The sequence below is a fragment of the Amblyomma mixtum genome, chromosome 7 (genome assembly GCF_055824585.1).
Source record: "Amblyomma mixtum isolate Tamu chromosome 7, ASM5582458v1, whole genome shotgun sequence".
Lineage (NCBI taxonomy): Eukaryota > Metazoa > Arthropoda > Arachnida > Ixodida > Ixodidae > Amblyomma > Amblyomma mixtum.
In genome coordinates, this window is record NC_143018.1 from 88,897,687 (window position 1) to 88,917,147 (window position 19,461).

The following is a 19,461-nucleotide window of genomic DNA, read 5'->3' on the forward strand; positions in this document are numbered from 1 at the left end:
GATACTGTAGCTGTTCCCCACAATCTACAATCTGGAGGTATTGCTGGGGCGAAACGTGCTTAGAGTTAAAGAAAGGTAGAAATAAATTTGTAGTACGCACAAAAACAACGCACAAAGGAATATCGAGCATTTGACCGCTGCTTCTTCTTTTCACTTTGCGCGGGCAAAAGACGACAGGAGCAACTTTGTAACAAGGACAGCCATGCATTTTGTCTCCTGCTCTCTTTTCTTGATTCATATCTCGCGATTTTCAACGAGCGTTCATGTAATTGCTAAAACTCTGTGTGTCGAATTTCCGCAGCATTTATCTTCCTTTTTCTGCAGGCTTTTTTTCTGGTTTGCGGACAAGTACAGCCCCTCTGCACCCAAATGAATAGGTAAGTAATGTTTCCATTAACCCTTTAACGGTCAAATTAATTCCTCTAAGACGTACTAAAATCACCAATTCTTTGACGATTCTAGGCAAAAATAACCTTGTTCGGCTTCAAACCCTGCTAAAAGCGCAAAACACACCTCATGAACAGCTACTGCCCTCTGGTGTTGAAAACTGCGTCTTTTGGCAGTGGGCGCAACGCAACATGGATCATGACGAGCGTAATTCGTCATTGGCGATATTGGTGCAATCTCCCATGACAAGTACAGCTCGGGGTTATTGGTTAAAGGGTTAATACACAGCCGGGACTAAAGTCAGTCTTAATTTAGTTTCATATCGTTGCGCCTGACTCCGGACGAGTGTGATTCGTCATTGGCGATATTGGTGCAATCTCCCATGGCAGGTACATCTCGGGGTTGGTGGTTAAAGGGTTAAAACACAGCCGGGACTAAACTCAGTCTTAATTTAGTTTCATTTCGCTTCTTTTCTTTCGTCATGAAGGCCCGCCTGCTTCAGAATTTCGTCGCCGGCTCCAGGCTTGGCCTGTTCCGTTCAACGCGCAGCCAAGGAAAGATGTTTCCTCTGCTCAAGCGTCACCCGCCTTATACTCGTTCTCCTTGTTCAAACCAAGTCCAGCTTAGCAGCCACACCTTCCTTGTCAACGCCACCTTCAGCTGCGAACGACTATCGAACTTTGGTCTCCTCGGAATACTCGGTGACGCCTGTGAGCTCCAAATGCACAACCGCCAGTTGTGCGTCGACCGACAACACGACCTCGTTGGCGGCAGAAGTGACGACAACTTACGCCATGACGACAACCCAGTTTGACGAGGTGACGGGAATCCGCACTACAAACCTCAATGCCTCATCCCACGCTGAAGCCAATGCGACGGCAGCGTACGACCTAAACGTCAAAGTTCTGGGGGCTTCCAGTTCGAACCTTAACAAGGAAGATAGGCCTCAAGTGCCCCAGTCTAGAGCACCCTTGAGTAAAGCGGCTGGAATGAACCTCGTGAAAACCACAGCAAGCATCGTGCAGTCGCACACGGATCCTCCGGCAACAGAAGCACCGACTGCAGTCACCGAGAAGGTCACGACGACGGCTCAGACGCCGCCGTCCGAAGTTCCCAGGATGGCTAAGCCTCGCCGCAAACTGCGCAAGGGGCAGCGGCGCAACAACAACAACGGTGGGGGAAACGGCGATCGCATAAGGAACTCCTCTTCTTCGTCGTCGGCAAGGGTCGAAGAGGAGCGCTTCCCGTGGGAACCCCTGGAACCCACGGCCGCCATGCGGTACGCCTTCGGTCTCGCTTTCGCCGTGGTGGCCCTGATTGGACTGGTGGCGGCTGGCATGACGTTCGGAGGCGGTGCTCACGCGCGACCCCTACTGGGTACCACGTGGGCAACGGCTGTGACGGCGCTCGTGGTCGCCTCGTCGGCGTCACGCTCGGCGACGCTCCTGCTGACGCCTGGCGCCCCCTGGAAGCGGCTACTGCAGACCACGGCGCCGGCCAGCCTGTTCCTGGCGCTGGCTTTCTTCTGGCTCGCCCTGTGCAGGTAGCCGCTGGTGTCGTCTCCGATTACACTTTGTTCGCTTGTTTGATTATTCTGTTAGACTGGTGTAATTCAAGAGTATTTGTGTATTATAACCTTGCTATAGTTACGTAAGTAATTTGTATAGTGCAAAGTTACCTATATGATATATAACACGCAAGATATGGACGGAGCTCATTGTACGAAATACTGAGGACCCGATGATCATAAAGAATTATTCATCTAACTTTATTCGAAAGGAAAGGATTTGTGTGCTATGAGTCACAGCGTACTCAATTGGAATAAGACTCCAATCACACCGCGGTCGTCACCGGTACATACGTTGCAAGTCATCCTGAACGCGACTGTAACCTTCTTGTAATGGTCTCTAGCTCGTGGTTTAGTCACTTGCCATACAGTTCGTGTTTATATCGATTGATTGCTGGTGTTATGTACAGTGTCCTGCTTATCGACTAGTTTATTTCGCCCACTGGGTGGAATTGTCAGCGTCAGGGTTGTTCCATTGTCGATTTTTACGAGTATCATGACATTTATCATGCCGGTGACCGTCCGGCTACAAAAAAATATTAGAATAATGAAAGGCGACTTTTCTCTTGCACGGCTGCATTGCAGGTAACAGTCGCGTACGGAAAAATATTGTCCCACGTTCGGTATTCAACAAGGATGCAGAGGCGTCCACACACTAGTGGAACTGCTCGCGCGGCCCGTGCGTTGGTGGCATTTGTTGTTGCCTGTTGAACTCGATTCTTCTTTTTGAAACATGAGAAGGTTAACAACGATGCATGATAAGATATTTGGAGCCGTGGGTCACCCGTAAACAAAGCCAGCGTATTTTTCACAGCACGCGTAGTTCGCGTGGTGTAGGCAAATGTGCGTTGGACTGCACTTTCATGGACAGCTAGTCTGCTATGGTTCTGTCCAGCCGTTCCGCAACCAGTTCGTCTGTAGTGGCATGACTGCAGGTCAGCTGGTAAGGCACTAATGAACGAAAAAACCTCAACAATGCCGAACGATAGACGTATACACAACAATGCAGCGTGCGACGTAGCAGGAGAAACAGAAACAGAATTGTTGTGCCATCTGTCGTACAAAGTTGTTGTGGTTTTTCCGTTCATTAATGCCTACGGGTGCTATGCGGTCGTTTTTCTACGAGGAGGGCGGGCTACCTTCATAACACTGGGCACCAAATCATCTGTGAAGGCACTGTTCCTCGGTATGTAGTAACTACCATGGGCGCGCCGTGACGCAGTACTGCTTTGTTGGCGAAGAATTTCGCAACGGCTGCAGCAACGCAATCAGCGCTTCAGCGCTCAAAAGACGCAACAGAGAGGACGTGAATGAGACAATGTTTACTTGTCCATTTCTTGTCCACCCCGCCATTTTCGAGCTTTGATTTTAGCCCTGGTTGAGATATGGGAGAGGCCTTCGCCCTTAAGTGGGCGTAGTCAGGCCGATGATGACGATGGTGGTGGAACAATGGAGCAGACGCAAACGTCCTCCGACTTATACGATGGCAGCTGGACGAGGGGAGTCTTTCTCCTCAGTTGCCGGCATCCTTCTTCATCTAACTTTGCCGTAATATGGCATAACCAGAAACTCTTCACACCCACATCCAGCTGATCACCGACTGATCACACCCAGCGCCGCCTCTATTTCAACGCCAGCCACAGCCCTCACTTCGCAATGGAACTGATTTTGCACAGCTGGGTTCTTTTACTTGTCGTGATGTGGCGCCACTTATGTGGATCGGTTGCTTAAACCATACCGCGAGCCTCTGGTATGGCTGGCGAGTCCTGCTCTGTAAAGAGCCCCCTCGCGAAAAAACCAAGAATATTCGCCCGTTTGCCATTGTATGTAGCTTGTGATTGTGTGCTGTTTCCCTACCGCTCTCAATGGGGGAGAGTACGAAAGGTTGGCAGGAGATGACTCTTTTTATGCGAAGCAAATTACTCGCACAACCGAGCTCTTCCTTGCTGTGCCGCGCACGGCCGCGTAGCTACCACTTGACCTTCATCGGCGCACCACGTGATATGACATCACAACAGCTGTAAAAGCTGGGGCCTCGTGCGCTCGCTTGCGGACGCGCAGCCTCCGCCGGCGGCCTAACTCCCGCTCCTACCGCTAGGAGATACTGACGTCACGCAAAAGGCGACGCACTCCCTGAGTCAGTTGAGCAGCGAGATGTCGGCCAGGGAGAGGGCGGCTCGCCAGACCGCAAAACTATGCTTCGTGTCCTAGGCTTAACCATAAGCTAAGCCAGGCCATTTTTTTTTTCGAAACAAGCTGATGTGGCTGGCATTGAAGTCGAACAATTATTGACTCCTCACTCGTCCGGTCACGTGACCTAGGAAGATCTGGAAGGTAGCAGTGCAGTAAATCGGCCACGCTACAGATATTGGTTCCCGCCGCCGCGGTGGCTCAATGGTTATGGTGCTCGGCTGCTGACCCAAAAGACGCGGGCTCGGTCCCCGCCGCGGCGGCTAGAATTTCTTTGGAGGAAAAATTCTAGAGGCTCGTGCACTGTGCGGTGTCAGTGCACGTTGAAGAACCCCAGGCGGTCGAAATTTCCGGAGCCTTCCACTACGTCGTCCCTCATAGCCTGAGTTGCTTTGGGACGTTAAAGCCCAATAAACCAGATATTGGTTCCCCTCCTTCACCTTGAGTCGGGATGAAAAATTTTGGAGTAGCGCTTTTTTACCTTGAGCCAACGGGGAGGGGGGAACCGTGCATTGCGATTCTGAGTTTATAAACTGGTTTGACTACACATCTCTGCACGACTACGTGCTAACATGTCCCTGCTGCTCATTTCGCTAAGGCCCACCCGCCCTCCGCTGGTGTCTTCCCGTGCAGGTCCTGTATGGTTCGGCCGGTGGTGGCCGGCGTGTGCTTTGTGGCACTGTGGGCGGTGCCCATGGCGGCCGAGAGCCAGGCCGGAGGACTGCTCGACTCGCGCTCCCTGCTCATGGCTCGCTGCTCGTGGCTCTCCGCGGCCGGGCTGGGAATCGCCGCCGCCATGATGGCCTACCCGCTGGTGAGCAACGCTGCCCGAACTCCAGAATGGCCTCCTCCTCCTCTGCGCATCCAAGAATTCAGTGTTCACGCTGGAATGGGCTTTTGCAGTCGACAGCCTGTTCATGGGGAGGAAGCGCGGAGTCTTAAAAGGAAACTGAGGACAATTTGAAGTTGACCTCTGTCTATAGATTGCCACGTTCAAACGACAAAAAAGAGAGTTTCACTGAAGATGTAACTTTTATAACCTCCAAGAGTCCAAAAAAGTGAAATACGCATGGCGCCCCGCCGGCTGGTTTCGTAAGTAAACTGCGGTGGCAATTAGACAGCTCTTAAACACGGATCCCTGAGGCAATGCCACGGCTGGGCTCAATATGGTAGCCTCGATAGAAAATGCTGCTTTCGCCAATCGGTTGGAGTGCATTGCAATGGGAGTGCAGTGGGATCGGGGAGAGTGCAGTCTTGTTGTTGTTGTTGTTGTTGTTGTTGTTGTTGTTGTTGTTGTTGTTGTTGTTGTTGTTGTTGCTGTTGTTGTTGTTGTTGTTGTTGTTGTTGTTGTTGTTGTTGTTGTTGTTGTTGTTGTTGTTGTTGTTGTTGTTGTTGTTGTTGTTGTTGTTGTTGTTGTTGTTGTTGTTGTTGTTGTTGTTGTTGTTGTTGTTGTTGTTGTTGTTGTTGTTGTTGTTGTTGTCCTCATATAATAGCACATGCCCACACAGGGGAATCATCCAAGAATTGGGTGCACAGAGTTTTTCAGATTAATTATTTCACGCAGTGTTTCGAGTGTGCACTCGCTTCTTTTTTCTTTCTTTTACACTGATCGCATCGCAGGAGCGAGTCGGGCGACGAGATGCGCAATGAACGAGCGAGTAGACCAGAGAGCTGCCGACCCCGCAAAAGTCGGTAACGTATCGCGTTCTTCTTTCTCGCAGCTTCTCAAGGGGGCGCTGAAGGCCCAAGACGCCCAGCTGTGCTCAGCCCTGGCCAAGATGCAGGTGGGTGTGCTTCACCAGTGTTTCGTGTATTCGTTAAACTATGAAAGGAAGGACAAGTTTAGTAAAGACGTATAACGTCTCTTTTATGTGCTTCCGGTTCCAGTGATGACAAGTGTGTGGCACACTACTCGTTCCGAGCGCATTGGCAACTTTGTCCAGAACTTGCTACAGGTACAGAGACGAAAAAGTAGCCGCAGTCTAGCAGCACGCGCAGTTTGGACGCTGGAAAAGCTAGCAACATGCGTAATAAAATGAGCGAGAGATAATACGCTCGCTTTAATCAGGATGAATAAATGACGCCTTGGAACACGGACCGTACGTGTGCATGTCACGGTGACAGAGTATACGCCGAGAAAGTAGAAATTTAGATTCATGATGTTGTTCACAGCGCAACAAGAACGGGAAAAACGAAAGACGATGGAGTAACACAAACAAGCGCTTGTTTGTGTTACTCCATCGTCTTTCGTTTTTCCCGTTCTTGTTGCGCTGTGAACAATATCATGAATACTTACCAACTCGCCCAGATTTCTGCTTTGCAGAAATTTAGATGGTGGCTGCATTACGCTGGTTTGAATTTTGCGTTAAACAAATTGCCCTTATAAGAAGACTGCGGCTGGAGAAAGACAAGATTCACTGAAGACCACTAGGCCGCTCCTTTATCCTGAGTGAGCACATTTTGGTGGCTGATGATGACGGTGACGATGAGATGCCGAACCACAAAGACAGTGCTCTCATGCGGGCCTCCAGTTCGTGCCGAAGTACAGACAACACAGATATACGCCTGTGCCATGTACCGGAGTGCTGTACAAGTTTTACATATCGTTTTTCCAAAGCTGTCGCTGAACCTCCCACCCGACTCGCCTACACACCTGTCCACCAGGTGCACGCAGGTGTCGAAACCCCTACTCTTTAAACTATTGCGAACAGGTGCGGAAGTCTCGACCTATAATGCATTTCCACCCTGTTGTGCGCCAGGCGTGTACAGGAGTCCAGCGAACAATAAATGCCGACGCTCGAGATGCACTTTTTAGAAAGGTCTATACTTCTAGTGCGGAAGCACTACTTCACGAGGTCAAACCCAACCAGCAATCTTGTGGCTTCGCTGACCTTGAGGATTCAGAAATAAAATATGCATTGCCGCACTGTGTTTCGAATCTGCGGCGGCGCGAGCAGGTCCGCTTCGCTGGCCCCTGCACGAGAGCACTAGGCTATCGCTGCAGCCAATTACGCATAGTGTTAGACTGCGACACGCACTCGCTTTGTGCACTGCATAGAGTTTCTTACTGTTACCTGGAGGGAAAGCTGGCAGCCCGTCTATGGGAGTTTGCATGGCGACCCCTCGAGGCATGGAGGAAGGAAAACTCAGGAGAGGCCCTTCGTATTCCCAATGCATTGATGAGATTGTGGCGGAAGTGACGTCAAAATTTAGGCTTAAAAAGTCGGGCCGCTAGCAACGTTGTCGTTGTTGCTAAGAAAACTCGGGCCACTAGCAACGGCGTACGGTGTCGTTAGCGTCGTTGTTGCTAGGGGCCCGAGTGTTTCTCGGTGGCGGTGGACGGGCTTTTGGCACGGTGCGTTCGGCCTTGCGTGTTAAAGTCTACATGCCTGGTGTCGTGACGTTACGCACGCATCTAAGGTTGCTTTTTAATGCAGCAAATAACCGCTCATTTGATATTTTGTTCGTCAAACTTGGTGTCGTTACGCGGAGCGATCGATGCATTGAAATGAATCTCGCGAAAACGTGGCACTCCGGAACAGCGCTTCGACACGCGAAGAAGCGTTGATTGTTTTCATCAGCGAACTTTCGCACCTCACCAAACAGCAGAGAAACATGAAGCCGCTCTCGGCGATGCTGAGCTGCGTTTCGAAGGCCACATGGCGGGTGTACGGTAGCCCGAGGAGGATGGTGAGCTGAGCTATAAGCGGCGCGCAATGTCGTCTTTCTTCGCCTGGCGTCGGAAAAGGTTCACCGCACCTGTGCGCCGGTCTCTGTCTAGGTGCGTGTTTACGGGGAGGGAGGTGTAGGAGTGTAGCGGCGAGCGGCGCGGTTTTTTTTATACCTTTCTTTTACGAAGCGCTTGCGAACCGCGCGCGATCCCGCCCCGTTGCTTGGTGGAGAAGGCAGATAGTGAGGAGAGCCGAGTCAACTTCCGGTTGCGGGGCGGCTTCACAAAACGTGACGTCAGGGCCTCTCCTTAGTTCTTTCCTTCCTCCATGCCTCGAGGCCACTTCAGCCACCATGGGCGCTCAAAGCATCATGGGGCGGTGAGCTACCGACTGCAGAACTACAACTTTTGGCCAAAAGATAATGAAAAAACAAACGCTGTTCGATAATCAAGAATGTCCTAACGTTCAATATCCTGTCTGTAATTTGCAACAAACGAGCAGAAAAGCGTTTAAGTGCAAAGTTCGCCCAAAATAAAAGATGGCTAGCTCTCCTATTGGCCAAGTAATGAACACTACAAAACCTAATATTTCGTAATTAACAGGCGCGCTTTAAAAAGTAAATATGTTTTTAAAAAAATGGTATTTCTTAAACACTATAAGAAGTTTTTAATGGCATTTCAGAAAAGTGAAACCTTTTATTGGCGTTGTGTGTCGTCGCGTTTTCACTACTATGGGTTTTGCACACTGCGTTCGCGCGAAAGTCGTCTGCGCACACACGAACAGCGTTTTCGGAATGAAACGTCTTAGTAGTGCCACTCTGTGTTCCCGAAAAATTACGACTGTCCCGCAACAAGTAGCTCACCGCCCCATGATGCTTTGAGCGTCCATGGTGACTGAAGTGCAGCGCCGCCAGCTTTCCCTCTAGGTAATAGTGAGAAACTCTATGGTGCACTGCCCATCGTCGTCTACATCAACTTCCATCTACGGCGCGAACATATCAGGTCAGCTTCAATCAGAGCTTGACCTGAGTCTAATATCATCTCCAGACGTGCCAACGACCCAGCAAAGCAAAACCATGAGCAAACCAGGCTAAATGCTTGCTTTCACACGTATACTCCGTTCAAATCCATTCATCCGCATTATTACCCGTAGCCCTTTCTCAACTAATGCTCGTTCTTTATTACAGGAGCACAATATTTTACCACTCCACCAGCTTTTCCAGTATCACCTTGCAATCATGTTCTTTACATTACTACATGGCACCCTACATTTTCAGTTTGTAGACCTCATTCAGCTGATCAATCACAACCCTACCAGATTTGCAGCAAGAAACAATTTTCTGCTCCCCAGAGTCCATACCAATTATGGTAAATCGACGTCGTCTTTTCAAGCAATTTCATTTTGGAACACATTGCCACCCAATCTTAAAACATCAATTTCCTTCCCTGAATTCAAAAACCAGCTCAAAGTATTTTTATTGGAATGCTGATGTGTTATTCTCTTTTTGTGTATATTACCTGCGTTATTGTGATTTTTTACTTTGTTTTTGTGAAGTATTGATTTGATATTTTCTATATTTTGTATTTATCCGCTAACTATGCTGTAACCATTTCTTGTATTATTGTTTTATCGAGGGTCCCGGTGCAGTCTTTGACTTTGGGACCCTCGTCTGTACATTCATGATGTTTTGTATATTTTTGGGGGACCAATAAAACCTAACTTTCTTCTAAAAGAATTCGCTGTGGCTTAGCTTGGTTAAGCCCGGTAATTGCGAAAGCAATATCCGTACCTACGCCATGGTACAGCTGGTAGTGTAGTTGGTGGTGGTGCTTGTGGTTAGACTTGTGGAGATGCATCGGTTATACAATCCAATCCAATTCAATCCACTCCAATCCAATCCGCTCCTAACCAATCCAATCCAATGTAATCTACTCTAATCTAATATAATCTAATCCAATCCAATCCAGTCAGTCCAATCCAGTCCAGTCCAGTCCAATCCAATTTAATCCAATCTAATGCAATCAAGGTCAAATGAAGGTCAATGGTGGTCACCGCCGCGGCACGATGGTGGTCACCGTCGCGGCACGGGAACGGCGTGAAAGTGCAAGTAGTATTGCTTTCGCAATAAGACTGCGTTAAAACGCTTTCTTCTCCTCACCCTGGGCAGGATGACGCTGCCGAGGTGCCGAGGCGTCTTCCACGGCCCCTGGTACGTGACACTCTCAAGATCGTGATGGGAACCAACCTGCTGTGCCTGGTGCTGGGTTCCCTGCTGGCGCACGGGGCGCTGCATGGCGGCGCGGTGGACCACCCGCTGTGGCAGTGGTGGATCCTGCAAGGGGTCGCGCTGCTCGCCGAACTGTGCGCCGACTTCCTGCTGGGCTTGGCCGCGTCCCGTCCGGCCGCGGACTGCGTGGCTCCGACGGTGGCCACCGCCACCCTGCTCGCGGCGCCCGTGAGTTCCCGTGATGCTGCGCTCTGCTGACACGAGCATCATCATCATCATTTATTTACCCTTAAGGGCCCTTGGCTTAGGGGATTACATAAGGGGGGGGGGGGGGGAACAGTCGTCACATAATACAGGGGTTGGTAACATGAACAAGAATAACAAAGTACAGGGTTCATGGTCAACATTAACATTATCAAAAGTGTTTGCGTGAGAAAGACACAGCAGCTCAAGAACAACTTCACAACCTTAACATGCCTTACCTTAACCTTAACCTTAAAAAGCACAACCTTAACATGCGATGGTTTTCGTCGAGACAGGAAGATAACCCCACACTTTTCGGTCTCACTCAGTGCGAATAAGTGGCATAGTATTTCATAATATGCAGTTTAAGATTATCCGTAGTTAATATTTTTATTGAAATATATCCCACTTTAGAGGTTTCTCTTATGACACTCTGGGCTATACCACTACCCTCGCTTCGAGTTGGTGATCTGCGCAGCCTAGCCGTGCCAACTCCCATGTTTTGTGGTTATCTCAGTCGATACTACGACTACAGTGATGAGATGGCAGTTCCGGTTTTGGGTTACAAAGCACGGCATGTTTTAAATTGAAATACAATTATTTAAAGATACAGTAGCCTTGCGTTTTGTCGATCGCTGTTCGGTGCAGCTATTGCCGTTGGGCTCGACTGTTATATTACGTCCACCTCAGTGAAGCCTCAAGGTCGTTTCAAGGTAATTCGTGCACCTCAGTGAAGCCTCAAGGTCGTTTCAAGGTCATTCGTCCACCTCAGCGAAGCCGCTCTCCAGCCCTGATTCTCGCGCGGGGCGTCTGGGTGCAGGACTACGCGGCGGACGCCTTCGGCAGGACCAACGGCCACAGGTGCGGCGGCGGCGTCGGTTCCCGTGGCGACCCCGGAGAGTCGGCGGCGCTGTGCGACTCCCAATCGCCGGCCAAGACGGGCCTGCTGGGCCACGCGACGCTCCAGAGGACGGCGCTGCTGTTCCACGACCAGTGCGTCTCCAGCAGCGTCTCCACCTCCAGGTATACTTAGTGTTTGAAGGAACCTAGTTGCGCTATAAAAAGACAAACACAGGAAAAAGCCAAGAGACAGACAGAGCGCAAACTATCAACTGAGTTTATTTGTGTGAAAGTGCCTTATATAGCCAGAATCACAGCAAAAGGACAAAGGGAATGAGAGAGGGGTACAGCCAATCAACTCCTGGTCAACAACAGGTGCGCAGAAAATGGTTTTCCTTATTGTACAGTTTTACAGAAGTGTCGCTTACACATTTATCACCGTTTTCTTTGATGTGATAGGCCTCCAAAATCTCCCGCGCTGTTTTGTTTTTACTTCTTCCTAGTATTTTAATCTGCTTAAGCAGAGGCTCGCATCCACTGCAAGCAAGGCAATGAGCAGGCAAGTTTGCTCCTTCTTTATTCCGAATGGATCGCGCATGTTCCCCTGCGCGTTCATTCACGCATCGGCCCGTTTGGCCCGAGGTTTGACCTTTACGCATGAGCTTCCTTCTAGTGGGTCGTTGCAATTTTTAGATATTAACCTGAACCTCGGCTCGCAACACGCCTGCTGGCACTATGCCCCACGAGCAAAGAAAGAGTTGCTTCCGTATGATTCCGCGCATTCGAAGACAGTCAAAAGAGCAATTGCAAGCTCCTGCCTGGAATTCGCTCTTACCAAGTCATGCCCGCATGCAATGCATACAAGTTTTAATAATCAAATTGAAAGGTTGCTTTCAGCCGGCTTCCCCTGCGACGTCATATCAGCTGTGGCTGAGAATCTTCTCAGGAAGATAAAAAGAAGAAATCGAGGTAGTGTGGATGAGCCGCTGCCAAAAAAGAAGATCGTGGTGTTGTCTTATATACACAAAGTGGCGCACAACGTAAAAAAAGTGGCCAAGAGGCATGGCGTCCCTGTTGTTTTTTCTGCCCCACGGAAACTCGCAGCCTTGTGCCCGAGAACCGGGAACCAAGGAGCTAGAGGCAGTGGATGCGACATAAAACATGCTGAAAAGTATGTGAAATGTGCCACTGGAGTGGTGTATGAAATCCCACTGAAGTGTGGAGGCGCCTACGTGGGCCAAACGGGCCGATGCGTGAATGAACGCGCAGGGGAACATGCGCGATCCATTCGGAATAAAGAAGGAGCAAACTTGCCTGCTCATTGCCTTGCTTGCAGTGGATGCGAGCCTCTGCTTAAGCAGATTAAAATACTAGGAAGAAGTGAAAACAAAACAGCGCGGGAGATTTTGGAGGCCTATCACATTAAAGAAAACGGTGATAAATGTGTAAGCGACACTTCTGTACAACTGTACAATAAGGAAAACCATTTTCTGCGCACCTGTTGTTGACCAGGAGTTGATTGGCTGTACCCCTCTCTCATTCCCTTTGTTCTTTTGCTGTGATTCTGGCTATATAAGGCACTTTCACACAAATAAACTCAGTTGATAGTTTGCGCTCTGTCTGTCTCTTGGCTTTTTCCTGTGTTTGTCTTTTTATAGCGCAACTAGGTTCCTTCAAGCAATGCACCAACTTGCCCAACAAGAAGTTCTTCTAAACTATACTTAGTGTGTACATGCGGTGACCCTGTTCACGGTGTAACCGGTGCGGTGGTGGTGAAAATATTTTAATGAAACTGTTTAGGATATTGTAGCGGCGGGTGGAACTCTCAGTCCGGAACCCCATTGGCGTAGGCTGCGGTCCGCGCTCTTTCGATGAGTTCTTTCTGACTCGTTTCGTCCGAGCTGGACAGAGCTGCCTCCCACCCCTCCTGCGTTGGCTGGTTATTAACAGTGATCACCTGATTTCGTTGGCAGGCCCATACCATATGGTACAGGTCCGCCTTCTCCCCGCAGAATTTGCAGTGTGAGTCCAATGACTCCGGTTCTATTGCGTGTAGTCTTCGTGGGTTGTTGTAAGTGTTGGTCTGTAGCTTTCGGAGGTGTAGTTCCTCCCCTTTGTCCGGTGTCTTTGCCAGCGGAGGGTATACCCGACGGGATAATCTTAAGTGCTGAAGTATGTCGTTGTAAGTTAGTAGTGGGGTAGGAGGTTCCACGGCATCCGCAATGGGTGCCCGAGGGAGAAATACTCGGTCTGAGGCATGTGCGCGCTCGTTCCCTGGGATGCCCTGGTCACCTGGTAGCCATATTAAGTGTTTGTGTGTGGGTTGGTAGCCACGGGCGTAGCTGTCCTGCAGGATTTTAGCTGCTAGTGGTGCGATCCTGCCCCTGAGGTAATTGTGATACGCTGTTTGTGAATCTGTAAGAATATATTCCGAGCTAGTGTGTGTTGCAGCTAAAACAATCGCCACTTCTTCCGCAGCCAGTATGTCCTGGCTAGTTAGTCCGTCGACTGTTGTATTTTGGTGCACTACCGCGACAGCCGTCATTCCCTGCTCGGGACCCGCAGCATCGACATAGAACACGCCCTCGCGCCCGCCGTAGTGTCTTTTCATGGCTTCGGCTCGTGCTTGTCGTCTTGACTGGTGAAAATCGGGGTGCATATTCCTGGGTAGTGGAGCTGCCTCAAATTGTCCTCTCCATGAGGCTGGAATATCGTTTTTAGCGTCTAGCTGTCGGGGGCAATTGATGTTGAAATCAGTGAGGACTTGTCGGCCAGTCCGTCTAGTGGAAAGCCGTACTACCTGCGCAGTGAGGTGTGCCTCTATCAGCTCGTCTATCGTGTTCTGCACTCCCAGTCGTAAGAGCCGGTCTGTCGATGTCGCAAGAGGGAGGCCCAGTGCCTTCTTGTAGGCTGTTCTGATTATGACGTCTAGGTTCCTGATGTCACGCTTCTTGAGGCGGAGGTAGGGTGCTGCGTAGACGACGCGGTTTACGACGAAAGCGTGCACCAGTCGCAGGGTATCTTCTTCTCGCATCCCTGATTTCCGCGTTGTTATCCTGGCGATCATCCTGGCGACTTGCTCGCTCACCAGCCGCAGCTTCTGGAGGGTGAGTAGGTTGTTGCCGTTGTTATTTGTGTACATACCTAGTATCTTGAGGGTCTGAACTTCCTTGATGGACGAGTTGTCAATGCGGATGTTGATGGTGTCCTGATTATTGCGTTGACGGAAGACTATGAGTAACCGGTGCGAAGAACCACGTTAAAAGAAGTTTGGTAGCGGTTCAACTCTGCCGAACCGTGCTTCACGCAGCGAAATCAGAGCGTGCAGCTCCGGTTTATTTACCTCATACCCTGACGTCACAACTGTAAACAGAATCGCATGATACCACGCGATTACTACGTGGCTTGTTACCGCCCTGTACCGACAACTTGAAAGGTCAACGGTCAACGTCAAAGGTCAAGTGGGGCAGCACCAAGGTGGACCACACATAATAAGGCAGATGTGAAACCATTACTTATCTCAAGGTCGTTTCAAGGTCATTGCAAAGGTATCAAATGTGCATTTATAAATAGGCCAGCTCTTAATCGGAGAGCGCAATGGAAGCGATGCTCACGCAGCCTTCCCTCAGTCTAATAGCTCGTTAAGATTCAATGATTTCTTGCAATGACGCGTTCTTTGTTTCTCTTGGTGACGATAGTGTTTTAAAGGCAAGGGATGCAAGTCAGGTAATCGGTATAGGGAACGCAGTGGTTAGCGAGGGACCCTTCAGAACCTTTAGCTGTCCGTGCGCTTTTACATCCCTAGTTTGGCCAATATAGAACTTTCGGAACTTAAATGAATTCGCTACCAACCCTTTCTGCTCATGAACCCAATTGCCGCCTGTGCTTACTGCCGCACTTTTGCTGGCGAGTCACCTCAGGATCAGTAATTCTAAGCAGCTTTGGCAGCGTATGCTGTGTGGTTAACACGACTTTCAGATCGTAACGCTGGGGCAGCTTTTTCACATTGTGTGAAAGCTTGTAAACGTAAGGTACGACTGCTGTCTTCCCTCTGCCTGCGCTGTGCGCCAGAGTCACATGCCTGTACTTCAGCGCAAGTCTTTTTGAGAAGCCCTTCAAACCTGAAATGAAGAGAAGCTGGCGATATCTCAGCAGTCTTTTCGGCTTGATAGTTAAAAACCTTGAAAATAAGACGAAGGCAAGATCCTCTGAAAGCGTTCTTAAGGCGCATCGTAGTAATGGCTAGTTTCTCGAGCTTTCAATGGACAGTGTTGAACGGCACAGGCTCGCCGGATTCTAAAACATCTTCAGTCGCCCTTTAAGGACGTGACACGACATAACAAGAACAAGCATGGCAAGCAAACGCACGAATGGTTTGTACATCCGCGAACACAGAACGGACTTCAATGAAACTTGGGTTGGGCCTAGTTGGTACATGATGTTGTGAAGGTGTAGGTTGCGCAACCACGGGACGAACCACGAAGAAAAGACACAGTCTTTCTTCGTGGTTCGTCCCGTGGCTGCGCAACCTACACCTTCACAACAACAGAACGGACGGGAACGCAAACTTCAAAATGTGGCAACCACGAGTAAAATATTCCTTCCTGCACCGCTGAAGATAGACCAGGGTTCCGTGATTTGGCTGGGGTGCTACCTGTGAAGTTCGCCACACTGTGCACCAACTGCCTCAAGCTTAGGCCTCACTGAACAGTGAGTCAGACAGGGCGAAGCGTACAAAATCCAGTACATTTAAGGTTGCGCTTAAGCACCCACAAACCCGCTTGCCATGGCTTCTGGGCTGTACAACAAAGTTTGTAGGCATTATGCACACAGCTTGCCACATGGATTCAGTTTTATAAAGTTTACCTCAGTGCCCTGCTCGCTACACGCAGGTTCTGCTCCGCGGCCGGCGGCAGCCGCGACGCGACCAGCAGCGACGAAGACGACGACTCACACCGGGCGCTGGCTGGTTCCACGGCCCCGGGCACGGTGGAGGGCTCGCCCTGGTCCCAGGCGCACAGCAGCGCCTCGTTCCGGCGACTGGGCAGCAGCACGTGCAGCTCGGAGAGCGCCGCGCACAGCTTCGACCTGGCCTGGGGAGGAGGAGGCGGCGGTCCTCTGCGGCCCCCGCAGACCCTGCGCCTGGACCTGAGCCACCGCGGCACTACCGGCGGCTGCGGGACGGACGCCAGCCAAGACGTTACCCCAGACTCGGCCGTCTACGTGGACCTGTCGCCGGAGCTGCGGAGGAGCGAGGGCCATTCGCTGGACAAGCTGCAGAACAAGAGCTGTCCCTGCTGCGCGGCTCGCCGGCCCTGGCGTCGGGCTGCCCTCCAGCGGTACGCCCTGAGCGCATCCCGGTTCTCGCTCAGCGGTTACGAGCCGCTGAGGCGCGAGGACTGCCGCTGTTGCGTCGCCGCCGACCACGTGACGGACCCCTTCCGCCAGATGAAGTCGTCGTGCGGTGCCTCCAAGGAGGACTGGCACAGGAACCTCCAGTCGCTTCCGCCACCGACGTCTTCGGCGTTCTGAGGGCGAGGACCTCTTGTCGACGCTTGCCTGCGCTGTGAAGAACAGGGTCCGCAGAAAGCCCGGACGGCTGGTTGGTTGAAGAGCAAGCAACTCCAAATCGTCGGGACTTTGTTTCCGAATAACGCTGGCTGTGCGGACACGGGTCACCAGCAACTCTTGCTCACCTAGTGAAATCTATGAACGACTGAAGCGAAAATACAGTGCCATCGACTTGGCTCACGCCAATACTCTGGAGACAGTTAAGCGAGGCCATACACAAGACAACGGCGCGGAAACTTGCCGCCAGGCTTTATGTGCACGCGTACAGCTTTTCAAGCAAGTGACAGCTGCGCTGCTGGTGCCTTGAGCGAAATCAGCGCCTGCCATCGGAACTCCATCCGTTCTTAAGACGTCTGCGTAAAGAAGCGATGACCACAACGCCCATTTCATGTTTCGACATCTGTCCGTGCTGTGTCGATGATATGGACGTGAGCAAAGCTTAACCTGGTGGTGAACCGCCGAAGCTTGACGACTTAAAGGCGTGCAAGGACTGATGATCGTGCGGACTGCTCATCCACCTTTCGTTTCGTGAAGCAAGTGACCAGGTCTAATCATCCGGCTGACATCCCGAGCGCGGTTCGACGAACTTGCGGTTTGCTCCGTGCGTTGCCATCATCAACAAGACGATTAGGTAACTGGAGATGAACTCTCTGGTGTCCATCCGAAGGTGGCCCTTGCACTTTGGAGGCCGCTGGAGGGTATTCATTTGTTCACGTCCACAGACATATCAAAGCTTCAGATCCGCCTGACTCGTAGGTCATGGCGACAGACGCGTCCAAGGCAGGTCGGAGGAACGAAGAACAGGACAAGAAACTCAGCTTCCCAGACTGGCCCCAGTACTCTAGTTTCCTATGGAGCTTGGCACTGGTTTCTCCCTTAATCCGTTATTCGGACAGCTTACTCATCCTCCAGATGGGACGCAGCTTACCATTTATTATGGTGGTCGTGTTGTGGGGGTGGTCGGAAGAACCTTATAGCCTCTGTGCGCTTGATGGTGGGATTCCGTGTCTTTGTGTTATAGACGCCCAGGGAGAACACCTCCTGTCTCAGCTTGCCACGTTCAACACGCCTGCGGTGTGAACCATCCCAGCGAACCATTACGTTCAGCTCAGTTCAGTGGAGACGCGCGAACAATTGGAAGGTCTGCTTGGCTACCACTCTTCGGCTCATGGACAGGTTGCCCTCTATTCTTTGGTGCGGGAGATTCGGGTGTTATCTCAGCAGGTGTAATCAAGCGATGCAAAAGTTACGCCAAAACTTGTCGATCAGGCCACCTTGAACTCATTACTGATACGAAAATTTCTGCAGTTTCGTTGCTGTTGTTTCTTTTTGTTCAACTTTTATTGCCGAGACGCTTGCCCGCCAATCAGTGATACGGTACGCTTCATTTGCACGGGTGCGCGAATATTCGCAATTTTGGAATAGCGAATTAAATGTCCTTATATTCGATTCTCTGAACGAATCAAATAGCGCAGTTATTCGAAACGAGTCGAACGCATTCTGAAGTTCTCGAATATTTTGAGCGACGAGGTCTATTCGTGTGGCGGCGTTCATAATTCTCGTATACGCATGGCCTTCAAGAATAGACGACGCGACGGCTTACGCTAGGCCTTCATGTGCGATATGGAAGGTCACTGCTTTAAAGGGACACTGAGGAGAGCTCTATTAATATTTTTTTATAGCAAAATCCGATAGTTCGGCATTTCATGGCTTTGTTGCCACTTGGCCGGCAGCGAAAGATGCATTTATTTCTAAGAAATTTGGATTCGAAGTTGAAATAGTTTTTCCCGCCGCTCTGATTCAAACTTGGGATTCTGCTATGACGACACAGAACTAAGTGACGTGAAACATGACATTCACATGACGTAACGCAGACTCCGTGATTTCTGGCGGCCAGCAGTGCGGCCCAGCAGCAGCCGAAAAGAAAGCTACCGCCGGCCGCACGTTGAAGGCATCTATCGGCTATTGCGGCCGTCGCTTCGTTTACATTTGCACCGGCGTTTTGCCAGCGTTACAATGGATCCCGTTCTCGAAGTCGTCAACGAAGTTCTCGCAAATAGACGCCTTTAGCATACCGTGTACCTTGTTACCGTTAGCGGAATACCGGGAGCCCCCATACCGTTGAGACCAAGCGCTGATTGGTCCCGGCGCTGCAGGAGCGCGCGTAGCTATCGGGTACGTGGCGCCATCTGGCGACGTCAAGGAGATTTGCGCATGCATTTGCTGCGCCTCAGTGATTCGTAGCTTCTCGTGTCCTAGTGTTGCTAGAACTATTGGTTCTAGCAACACTGTTTTGTGCTATGACGCCATGAAGCTTGTACTTGCGAGTTTGGCCTGTGGCGGCGATACCTGTATTTTGGTTCTTGCTCTTTTCTATGTTACAGGAGCTTTGTTGTCAGTATGAATGGCGTTTTTATAATCAGGAGCTGGTATTCTGTCGATGCAAGTCAACTTCAATTTCTCCTCAGTGTCCCTTTAACTCTCGTCCCTGTCAAACAGAGATTTGGTGGTAGCTTGTTCGGTAACCTCAGTTGGAAAAGACAAATTTCCGATGCATATGGCATGATAGTCGCAGAGCTAAAACACGGACTTTTAGTTGGGCATGGTTCGGTGCCCCCTAGTGGAGATCAGCGTTGCTTGTATCGACAGCTGCAAGGCTGCAGCTTTAGTTATATGAGTTATAGCGCCGCCACCAGCGCTCCGCTGTATCGCATGAATCCTCGTTTTGTGCGAATATTCGCATACGTAACAATAATCGCAGAGAT

At 50.5% G+C, this 19,461-nt stretch overlaps 1 protein-coding gene across 1 annotated transcript; it reads left to right on the plus strand.

Annotated features, from left to right (window-relative positions):
- Positions 1–333: 333 nt before the first annotated feature.
- LOC149336774 (uncharacterized) lies at positions 334–18,333 on the plus strand. Its single transcript, XM_089553130.1, has 7 exons — positions 334–377; positions 875–1,930; positions 4,778–4,958; positions 5,866–5,928; positions 9,983–10,270; positions 11,106–11,308; positions 16,018–18,333. Exons 1-7 carry the CDS (start codon positions 370–372, stop codon positions 16,655–16,657), a joined length of 2,439 nt encoding a protein of 812 aa, XP_089409256.1. The 5' UTR covers positions 334–369; the 3' UTR covers positions 16,658–18,333.
- The last annotated feature ends 1,128 nt before the right edge of the window (positions 18,334–19,461 follow it).